This window comes from Tarenaya hassleriana, unplaced genomic scaffold (genome assembly GCF_000463585.1).
Source record: "Tarenaya hassleriana unplaced genomic scaffold, ASM46358v1 Cleome22, whole genome shotgun sequence".
NCBI classification, from domain to species: Eukaryota; Viridiplantae; Streptophyta; class Magnoliopsida; order Brassicales; family Cleomaceae; genus Tarenaya; species Tarenaya hassleriana.
Window position 1 is genome coordinate 1,117,355 of NW_010965541.1, and position 11,820 is coordinate 1,129,174.

The 11,820-nt window shown below is 37.2% G+C and overlaps 2 protein-coding genes across 2 annotated transcripts in view; one reads left to right on the forward strand and one right to left on the reverse strand.

Annotated features, from left to right (window-relative positions):
* Window positions 1-5,471: 5,471 nt before the first annotated feature.
* Window positions 5,472-9,221, forward strand: LOC104814945 (metal-nicotianamine transporter YSL2). The gene is made up of 8 exons (XM_010543198.2): window positions 5,472-5,818; window positions 6,294-6,721; window positions 6,814-6,989; window positions 7,258-7,355; window positions 7,503-7,637; window positions 7,763-7,952; window positions 8,032-8,146; window positions 8,225-9,221. Exons 2-8 carry the CDS (start codon window positions 6,370-6,372, stop codon window positions 9,163-9,165), a joined length of 2,007 nt encoding a protein of 668 aa, XP_010541500.1. The 5' UTR covers window positions 5,472-5,818; window positions 6,294-6,369; the 3' UTR covers window positions 9,166-9,221.
* Window positions 9,222-9,937: 716 nt separating this feature from the next.
* Window positions 9,938-11,820, reverse strand: part of LOC104814946 (probable 6-phosphogluconolactonase 5, chloroplastic) — a 2,140-nt gene continuing 257 nt past the window's right edge. Inside the window, exons 2-4 of the mRNA XM_010543199.2 lie at window positions 11,444-11,820; window positions 10,917-11,052; window positions 9,938-10,582 (exon numbers count right to left, since the gene is read on the reverse strand). Of these exons, the coding sequence (XP_010541501.1) occupies window positions 10,127-10,582; window positions 10,917-11,052; window positions 11,444-11,802 (951 nt within the window). The 5' untranslated portion in view covers window positions 11,803-11,820 and the 3' untranslated portion in view covers window positions 9,938-10,126. The remainder of the gene's footprint in view (window positions 10,583-10,916; window positions 11,053-11,443) is intronic.

Here is an 11,820-nt window from a genome sequence, read left to right on the forward strand (position 1 = left end):
ATAATGTAAAATTATATATATTAGTTTCTATTATAATATTTGAGTGATTTTATTATTTATTTTATTATAAACTGTAATGATAAATTATATATAGATATGTATTTTTAATTACACAATAAAAATTATAAAAATGATGAGATAAAATATGATGTGACTTACCTAAATAATGAATATGTCAAATGACCAATAAGATTTGAAAAAATGGATGGTGTGGAAGATGAAGTGGCTTCACCAGAATCTTTTAAACATCTTTATTAATATATATAGATTTTTAATTAATTCCAATTTTTTATTTAATTATTATTAATTAAGAATAGTAACGTATTCTGATTGTATATGTGAAAAGGTGAATAGCAAAATTATTAAATTGGGATCTTAAACGGTGGCCAACTTGAACATTTATTATATACACTAATGATACCGTCTCCGCCGGAGACACAGTCGATCGGTACCGGCGCCCACATGACGGACTCACATGCATAGCCCAGATTTCTATTTAAAGATTTTATCTTTTAATTTTTCCAAAAAAAAAATGTGTTCTTTGGCTAATATTTGTATTAAATCACTGTTGTATCTTGCGCTATTTTTAATTGTGAATACTAAAAGATAAAATATTAAAAGATCTATCAATTATGAATTTATTTGCATATGTTTTTAATCTTTTGTCATTTCTATTGTACAAATATATAATGTTGATCAGATCCATGTATGAATATTATATTGATTAGATTCATATATTAGATTGATAATTTTTAGCGGATTTATGGTGTATTATGCGTATGTATAGGTTTATCCATTTTTATCTTATTTTTTATTTTATTACACATATTTAAATTTTTTTGTTATCTTGATATAAAAATATAAATAGATTGCTATAATTAAAAAAAAGAAGTAAAATTCTATTTTTATTATATAAATAACAAATGATGATTGATGATTGATAAATTTCTATTGAGTGATTATGGTTTGTGATGTACATGTTATATGATGATGTTTTTTAATGGATTTTATTGGACCGTTAGAATGAGTTGAACTGTTGATATTAATTAAATTTTGACATGATATTTGGAAAGATTAGAGAAGTAAAGAATTGAGTTAGGGACTATGATGTGACCTCAAACTATGCTAAAAATATTTTAAAAGTTAGTTTTAAGACTATGGTACGGCGGTGATCCGTATGTGATGCATGGTATGATAACAATCGGGGCATGGCAGCGATCCATGTGGAGTGGTATCCCCGACTACGACGGCGATCCATAGAGGATTATTGCTATTGGTTGAGTTTTGAGGTCATGGTACAACGGCGATCCGTATGTGATGACATAACGAACCAAGCATAACAGCGATCCATGTGGAGTAGTAATCCCGACTACGGCGGCGATCCGTAGAGGGCTATTGCTATTGGTCGTGTTTTGATAACCCCGACTACGGCGGCGATCCGTAGAGGGTTATAACGATATTTTTTGTCTTGTTTTATAAAAAGAGTTTTAAGCTAAGTCTGATGGGTATTGAATGATCTTAGAGTCTGGACTCGTCTTAAAGAATCGAATAAAGAAAAGATAAGAGAAAAGTGCGAAGAAAAATGAGTTTGCTTGAGTTAGAATGTTGATTGTATTTGTTTTTTATTTGATTGTCTATGTTGGGTATGGAGGTGAGGTTTATAGTCTTGCGACTTCACTGAGCTATTCGCGTAGCTCACCCTTTCCTTTTTTTTTCCACAGGTGAAAGTTGAAACAGATTGTTTTGGTTGGACTCGTTAGTTGTCAGACAGAAACACGAATGATTTGATTTTCTATTTTTACGAGTTTAGAATTTTAGACTTATGTTATTTAAGACTTCCACTGTAGACTTGATATGATATATTTAGTCTTGAATAAACTGGATTTCTTCAGAATCCAGGTGGCGGCGATTCAACGGGTCCAAAATACCGGATTTTGGATCGTTACATGAAAACTGATTAACGACAAGCGTTTATGATAATAAATGTTCGATGTAAAATTAAACTTTTCTTAAGTTACGTTTTTTATGAATTTGTCCGTAATCGGTAAGTCTTGCAAAGCTTTTTATCTGGTCTAAATTTCACCTTATCTAAAATTTTAATAAACTTCATCTTTAAGATATAAAAGCAACCGCTTTTTTATCAGACCATCATTGTAAACCTCAAAAACACGTAAACTCTTCTGTTTCTCTTTTGATAAGTTTATTACACTCCTCTAGTAGTTGTCCAAAATTCTCATTGGTTCACTAATGTTCACTATTTTTTAAATAATAATTATACTAAAATGATTTAATATTATAAGAAAATTTTTATGATGCATTGATGCTATTTTAAAGATGGTATTAATAAATTTTTTTGTTTTTATATTTCAAACCCGTTATGTTGGATGAAGTAATTTAGTGATAATGATCCACGTACTTATTCCCAAACTAAATTTTTAGTTCATGAAATAAATAAATTTTTTGATAATTTTTTTAGTTCAATCCAAATGTCAATTATAGTGTCATGTTAAAAAATAAACCCATATAAATTATACATATAGTGTTTTGTTATATAATCAAAGTTGAAAAGGAAAAAAATTATGTGGTTTATTGCAAAGAAAAAAATTATTCTTAGTCACATTATATCACCCGATGGGCGACACAACTACATTTTGTCAAAATTATGTTTCCTTACATAATTATATATTTATGTCACTCCAACGTATAATTTGTTATCATTCTTAGATTTCGCCAAAACCATTTTCCCACCTCTTTGCTATGTTAATACAGAGGGTTCTATTAGATACGATTTTTAGAGTTCAAGATTTTTCATGGGATAAACAAAGGTCATGTTTTTTTTTTGTTAACCACTATGCTTCCCCGAACCTTCGACCTGACTACATCCACCATAGATTCGAAAGCAGCCTTTAGAGTGAAAATGGGAAACAAATATATGATGCAAGTAAAATTAGATTATGTGATATGATTAAGAATAATAAATGATACAATATTATTATATCAAATATTGTATATCTGATTTATTTCCGTTGTATCTATATTTTCTTTTACTTTGTTTATTAATTTTTCTATAAATATTTGAATCATTTTCATTGAAGGTAACTAGAAGAAGAAGAGATGTAACAATTAAAGTAATTCCATTTTTTTCATTTTCGTTCTTTCTTATTTATTTTATTCTCGCATTTTATTTTCAATATGTTATCAGAACTTGGTCGCGATCTGGACTATATATTTTTTTTTTTAATTTTCTAATCTCTTCTTTCATTTGCGTTTTAGATGTTCATATATTCAAATCTTTCAAAGGGAGTAAAAAAAATAAACTTCAAACAATGTGTTATGACAAAAAAAAGTCAAAGCTAAAAACTCTAAGATCAAGCAAGATGCTATGACAAAAAGAGTTAAAACTAAAATTTTAAAGTCAAGCGAAGTGATTTGAAAATGGTTAATACTCTCTAAAGAACAAAATTTAGTGTTTATGAATTTTTGCAAAAGCAATGAAAATGTATGAGTGATTTATAGCATTATCAATTCAAGATTGACTTTTTTCATTCTTTCAAAATCAATCTTGAGGGAGAATGTTAAGATGGAAAACAAATGTATGATGGGAGTAAAATTAGATTTTGTGATATGATTGGGAATAATAATGGATACAAAATTATTATATCAAATATTGTGTATCTGATTTGTTTCCATTGTATCTATAATTTTTTTTACTTCATTTATTAATTTTTCTATAAATATTTGAATCATTTTCATTGTAAGGTAATTAGAAGAAGAAGAGATGTAACAATAAAAGTAATTCCGTTCTTTTCATTTTCGTTATTTCTTATTGGGTGGTTCAACTAGTAAACTATGAAGCAAAGTTTTTTTTTAATTGAAGTTCGAGTCTCCATTTATAAAAGGCATTCACTCCTATTTTCCGTTATTTTGAGAGATATAATCATAAAAAGTTGGCTAAATTTTTCGATTATAAAAAAATAAATAAAAATAAAAGATTGGGGAGAAAGCTAGGGTTTCTTAATGGCCTCCCCGCACAGATTTGTTTATAATAAAAATAATTACAACGTGCAAATAGAAAAAGAGAGTGATAGATTTAACCAAAAAAAAGTGGATAGATTATGGAAAATCTATCACACCACAAGACTTGGACTTAAACAAAACAAATTTTGAAATATTCAAATTAATAAAATGAGCAAACTTATTTCCAACATATTTGTCTTTTCATTTTAAAATTTTCTATTTCAGATTCAAATATATATATATACACACACACGTACTCACTTGGACCTTATTTTCCGGTGGTCGAGACTAATCTGCAGTCAAAAAGTATAGCTTTGAATTTTATTTTTCAACATAATATTCGACCTTGAAATATTATGTCTAACCTTTAAAGTTATATTTTATTCACCTTATAAAAAATATGAATTAAAGATGAGAATTTAATAGTATTTTGATTACTTGATATGCGTGTGTTATTCTTTTCTACTTTTTTTCAGTAAAAAATACTAATATTTAGTTATTTACGGCCTTTTAGGCTAATTTATATAGACCGCTAAATTTTAGAAAAATTATTATCAGATTTTTATCTGAATTTTCAAATATATATGAATTTGCAAGTGGAGTTTCCAAGAAAAGGAAAGGTTGAAACCGGGTGCAAGCAAGCGAGTCCAAACACGATTAACCAATGGAAAAAAAATCAAAGAAAATTTCATATCGTTTGTGAATAAAAATGGATTTATTTCTATAACATTTCGGACTGTATATAATTTAGTATATTCATAATGGGATGGGTGAATGCATATTTGTCATGTTTCCCATTTTAATTTGTAACAAACGATGACACATTTTCGTGTCATTTCACCACTTTTATTTTTGCTCCTTTTTGGGCATAAACACTAATAATTTAGATATTTTTGTATCCCTCCATGCCATTTTTTTTTTCATATTTAAAAGAAACACTTAAAACCATTTTGTTTTTTTTACGTGCAAAAAAATTGGTGAAATTGGGTAAAATGGTGCGACTTTCCAATACACACTAATATTTGTTACCTTTCCCATTTTAGTTTGTAAAAAAAAAATGATGACACGTTTTCTTGTCAATTTACCACTTCTTTTGCCCTTTTTATTTTTGGCATACACATTAACAGTTGAGACATTTGTTTCTTTCCAATACACACTAATATTTGTTACCCTTCCCAATTTAATTTGTAAAAAAGAAATGATGACATTTTATTGTCATTTTACCACTTCTTTTGCTATTTTTGTTGTGTTTTTGCCGTAACAGGGTGTAATAATTTAGGGGTTTGGTTCCCCCCGTGATCCATTTTTCTTTTAATGCTAAAAAAATATAATTATAGAAATCGAATAAAATAATGTGGACTTTCCAGTTTGACCAACCACCATATCTCCCGCTTCTCTCTCTCTCTGTCTGAGGCTTCAAACGCGTGTAATGTCCGAATTCGTTTGTGAAATCAAACCGAAATTTGTACTGAAAACGCCCTAATCGTACTTCTTTGCAGTACATTCTCTCTCTCTCTCTCTGGCAATTCCTTCACCCCCGCCCTTCCAGTTATTTATAAATTCATCGTCCCCAGAAGCCATTCTCTGTATTTCATGGGTGCGATCCCGGGGAATTTTCTTGCTCCCTTCACGCCTTTTTTATTACTGGGTCACCGATTTCTCCACGGCTTCTCTAATCCGATTTTGGGTTCGACCGACAGCTCCCAGAGATCTCCTGAATTTCGGGAAGTCCTATTTGTCTTCCATATTCGGGAATTTTGATTTCCGACGTGATCGGTGCTCAGGAAGCGCGATTCGTCAGGTGAGCTGAGAATTCGTTGGCGTCTTTGCGATTTTTTCATTCGAGATCCTTGTTTGTTTCATCCCTTCCTGTTGTTCGATTTCGAGTTTCTTTCTATAATAGATCGAGAATTCGATCATTCTTAGCAGTTCAGCGATGATGGCGTAAATCACAGCGTCGAAATGTTACTGAGAAACCGAGATATAAAATACGAGAAACCGTCTTTTTGAATTCCGAGCTTCTCCATGGTTATCAATACGTGATTCTGTTTGATTTTCGTGTTGTGATCAGACATATAAACTCATCATCATTGCATGATATGTTAAGAGATTATGACATGCGCAAGTGTTGTTCCATGCCTGTTTGGCTGGTAAGAAACAGAGAAAAGATATGGGGATTTTTTTCTTGTCCATATACGACGAGCAGAATGCTGTCAATTTCCGAGCATTTGAACGTTTCTGTAGCTTAGCTCATGAACTGGGTTTCCACGTTTCAGGAATCTGCAGCGACTGAACTGTCTAGACAAGAACAGGGAACAAACCAAGATTAGTTTGATTCCAGATAGGGTCTTGATGGATAGCGATAAGCTCAACCAAGAGAACGATCACATGGGAGAAGAGACTTATCAGAACGATTCCAGTGATATGGGGAAACCGCCGCCATGGACGCAACAGATCACAGTTCGTTCAATTGTGGCAAGCTTGTTCATCGGCATTGTGTACAGTGTGATATGTCTAAAGCTGAACCTGACCACGGGGCTGGTTCCGAATCTGAACATCTCATCGGCCCTGTTGGCGTTTGTGTTCCTTAAATCATGGACAAAGGTTCTCCACAAAGCCGGCATTGTCACTACCCCATTCACACGACAAGAGAACACCATCGCTCAGACATGCACTGTTGCATGTTATAGCATTTCTCTTGCAGGTACGAGCAATAGTAACTTTGTACAAGTATATACTGGTATAGTCTGAGCTGACATCGATCGACCATTTTGTTGAAAACGTGGAATTTCGCAGGTGGCTTTGCGTCGTATTTGTTGGGTTTAAATAGACGAACTTTCGAGCTGACGGGAGGGAGTAGTACCATAGGAAACAATCCTCGTGGTATAAAAGAGCCCGGGGTTGGCTGGATGACTTCTTTCCTCTTCGTCACAAGCTTCATCGGGCTACTGGTATTGGTACCTCTCAGAAAGGTAGGATTTTTACGTATCAACACGAGCATATATGTGTAATAGTTATGGCCATAAATCTGAAAGGAATCCATTAAAGGTCATGGTAAACAATCCAATCATATGCTAAAGCAGTAAATTTCGATTCTTAAAGTTCTGCAACTGTGGATCAGGCTTGTATTGAAGAGATGAAAAAAGTTGTATTAGATATCACATCTGTTATTGTGATTTTTTGGGGGATGGACTGATTCCTAACATGAATCAAATACATATTGCGATCTTGTTGTGACAGATAATGATCGTCGACTATAAACTCACGTACCCGAGTGGAACAGCTACGGCCGTTCTGATAAATGGCTTCCATACTAGCAAAGGAAGCAAGACAGCCAAGTATGTAATTCTTGAATCTTGAAAGTATCTGTCTACTCTAGGAATCAGGACGTTAGCGGGGTACTGAGATTTGTCTAGCTATCTGTGTCCTCGTTCTGATCTCGATGGATATATAACTCATCGAATTCTTGTTTGTTTCGTTCACAGGAAACAGATTCGCGGGTTTATAAAATCCTTTGGCTTTAGCTTTGTGTGGGCATTCTTTGGATGGTTCTATTCAGGCGGCAAAAATTGCGGGTTTGCTAAGTTCCCTACATTTGGGTTACAAGCTTTGAAACACACGTAAGCCCCTTCTTTTTTGTGGTTGCAACTCGACAGAAGTTCAAACACAACTCTATGCTGTTTCCAAATTACAGTCTACCCTCTGATCTGTGATTGAAAAGATATAATCTTTTTCGGGTTTGCAGATTCTTCTTCGATTTCAGTATGACATACGTCGGTGCGGGAATGATATGCTCGCATCTGGTGAATCTGTCATTGCTCCTCGGTGCGATCCTCTCGTGGGGAATCATGTGGCCTTTGATAAGCCGACTCGAAGGCAAGTGGTTCCCAACAGGATTGCCAGAGACCAGCATGAAGGGCTTAGACGGCTACAAGGTCTGAAAATTACTTATAACCTATTCATCGTGAATAAAAAAATCTCGTCCTCCTCATTGATTGTTGCTGCCCTTTACAGGTGTTTATATGCATAGCTTTGATCTTAGGAGATGGGCTCTATAACTTTTGCAAGATCCTCTTTTTCACCAGCAGAAGCATCTATGCCCGATTCTTGAAAACCAATATAAACTCCAGTAAGTAATCCGCTGAATCATAGTTTTTCTCTCGATAAAACGATATCGTTAAACTCTCTTATATGTACATATTTGCAGGGACTGTTGTTCCAAGCAATGACACCGAGCAATCTGAGAAGCTCCAACGAGAGAACGAAGTATTCATACGGGAGAGCATTCCGCTATGGGTGGCTTGCGTCGGATACTTGATCTTCTCAGTCATATCAATCGTCGTGATCCCTCTGATGTTCCCTGCCCTAAAATGGTACTTTGTCGTCGTGGCTTACCTTCTAGCGCCGTCTCTGAGCTTCTGCAATGCTTACGGGACGGGTCTGACTGACATGAACATGGCTTACAACTACGGGAAAGTGGCTCTGTTCGTGATAGCAGCACTGGCAGGGAAAGACGAAGGGGTCGTGGCCGGAATGATGGCTTGTGGTCTAGTCAAGTCCATAATCTCGGTCTCAGCCGACCTGATGCACGATTTCAAGACGGGTCACCTCACTATGACCTCCCCTCGTTCCATGCTCGTGGCTCAAGCCATCGGGTCGGCCATAGGCTGCGTGGTCGCGCCTCTCACCTTCTTCCTCTTCTACAAGGCGTTTGATGTCGGGAACCCGGACGGAGACTACAAGGCTCCGTACGCTATCATCTACAGGAACATGGCCATCCTCGGAGTACAAGGCGTGTCGGCTCTGCCCGGTCACTGCCTTCAGCTCTGTTACGGGTTCTTCGCCTTTGCGGCGGCGGCAAACCTGGTGAGAGATACGGTGCCGAGGAAGTACGGGAAGTGGATACCGTTGCCGATGGCGATGGCGGTGCCGTTCTTGGTCGGGGGTGCGTTCGCGATAGATATGTGCGTGGGGAGTCTGGTGGTGTTGGTGTGGAATAGGGTGAGTCGGAGTAAGGCCGCTGTGATGGTTCCGGCCGTGGCGTCCGGTTTGATATGCGGCGACGGGCTTTGGATTCTACCGTCATCGCTGCTGGCTCTGGCTGGGGTTAAGCCTCCTATCTGTATGAACTTCACCCCCAGCCACTGATAAGAAAAAAAGACTGAACTTGTTTTAAGCAATTAAAAAAAAAGGACTGGCGTTCATTTCTTAATATTACAGCGAGCTCTGATTCTCCGACCGCCGGAAAAGATCCGACAAAAAAAAATCTCCGTACAGATCGCCGATCAGAAATGTGCACCAGCGCTTCACCGGAACCGCCGCAAATAAGAAGCCAACGGTCACCGGAACTAGTCTTCTCTTGTTGAGGGTTAATTCAATTTTAGAGTTTTATTAGTTTGTCTGTACAATTAAGTATTTGAATTGGTTATAACTTTTTTCTTTAGTAATAATGAGCCAAACAATAAACATGTCAAGGGAAAAGGGTCATACATTCAGATTCAAACGAAATATGAGAGAACCAACCCAAACCGGTTCAGACGGCCGGTTAACAAATAAATCAAACCAAACCAACTCCTGCTAATTTTGGTTCGAAATCAAATCAAACTAACCTTACCCCGAAGTGTTAATTTTGGTTCGAAATCCAAAATTCGGTCTGACCGACCAGAAAAATAGCGGACTTCAAATCTAAATATTTTGGTCCAAAAAATTTTGAACTTTTTGGGACTGAATTCAAATCGGTCCGAAAACTCAATTTTTTTTAAAAAAAATTAATTTTTAAAAAAAAATCAGCAGGCCAGGTTAGACCCAAATCTAAAGTCTATAGGACCGAAATTCGAGTTTAGTTTTTTAGACTCGAGCCCAAAGGCCCCAAACCTAAAACCCTCAGACAGCCCCCGATTGACACTTCTACCCCGAGCCATCATCACACATACATTATTCTCTCATAAATCATAATATTCATTTCTGAAACTACAATTTCATTATTCGTGCATCAGATTTGCTACCATAACCATAAAAGCAAACCAAGCTTATTACCGACACAGTCCGATATAGTTTTTGCATCTTTACGGTCACAAATTAAGATGCGTTAGGGGAGGAACACTTCACTTCACAGCTTCGAAGCCGCTGCTTTGTCCAGAAACCAAACCAGTTCGTCCTCAGCTGCAAGGGAACCAGCAGGTAAATTCCCAGTGCTCTTCAGAGACTTCTCCACTGATTCGGCTTTCCCAGAACCGCAAACCACCATGGCATTGTATCCGGCCGAGTTGATCACAGGGAAGGAGAGGGTGATTCTCTCGGGTGGCGGTTTCGGAGAGTCGGTGATGCAGGTCACCCATTTCTTGTTCTCGTTGCAGAGATGATGTCCCGGGAAGAGTGACGCGAGGTGGCCATCAGGTCCCATACCCAGAAGCATGAGATCGAATTTCGGGAAGCCGGATGATTGAGATGTGAGGATGATGTTGTTCTTCACCAGTTGTTTGATGCAGGTTTCGTAGTCTTCAGCTGCACCCTCGGCATTGAGGGCATCATTGATGGCGTACACGTTACCATCCGGAATCGGGACCTGAGTAAAATCGAAGAGAAACGATTACCAAAAGACAGAACTCTAGTTCCAAATTTCAGTATCCCTTATGATTTGCATCAAGTTATGCAACCATTAGCCGAAACTCCATCAACACTGACTTTCAATCAATTGAACTGGTACCCTGAACTTGAAAGCAATGTCAGAAGAAAAAAACCAATCATGGAATTGATTTCAAATGGTGAGAACAGTATATGTTAGCAAGATGTTACCCTTTTTCATATCCATTTCTCAAGCTAACAATCATATATTCCACTCCTCACACCCAGGGGGAACCAAAAAGAAAATCTGGGGGGGGGGGAAGAAGGCGCAATACCTTGCAGAGAAGGCCGTCATAAGCCAGTTTGTAGTTGCTGTCGACGTGATGCTTGGGAACAACCCTCTCGTCCACCCAGAAAATGTGCCACTTTGACCAATCGATTGAATCCACATAAGGAGGTTCTGCCAATTTCCTGCAATTTGAGTGTGGATTTTCCCCAACAAAACTAGATTTACGTTATTCTCGGAGCATGAGATTGCAATACCAAGCAAGAACATTCACTGCATGTGTTCTTAGCAATAAAATCGGAGTATTCACGACCATTACTGCCCGAGCACCACAGAACGCCAAATCATATGATATAATACATAGGCAAAACCCCAATTCACCCACAATTCACTCTCGATCCCTAAATTCCAGATACAATTGTTCCGTGCAATTGGAAATTTCCCAGATTGAGAAGAAAACCCCTAAAATCTGAATTCCAAATCATGCTTTTAGTCATTTCTCACATTCCAAACAGAAATCCACGAACTCGTCATTTTCAAAAACCCTATCGGAGGAAAAAATATAAACGCACGCACCTGAGCGACTTGATCAGTGAGCCGCCGGAGAGAACAACGGTGAAAGCGCCTCTCTCCTTGCAGAACTTGTCGGAGAGATCGGCGGTGTATTTGGCCAGGGCCACCGCAAGGTCCTCCTCGCCGTCGAACACCTCCACCCTCCGCTTATCCGCCGCCATGCTTGTTGCCTCCAACGCCTTTCTCCGGCTAACGACCAGATTCCGGAAAGACCCACCGCCGATCGACGAAACTGCCGCCGATTCGAAACCGAAGGAGAGAGAGCGAGAGAAATCGAGCCTAGAAGGAAAGAAACGAGGAGAGGGAGAAATGGGAGAAGAGAAGAGGAGCGAACGAAGAGAAGAAAAAGACGAAGACGCCATGGAGGGAGTGGAAGAGCG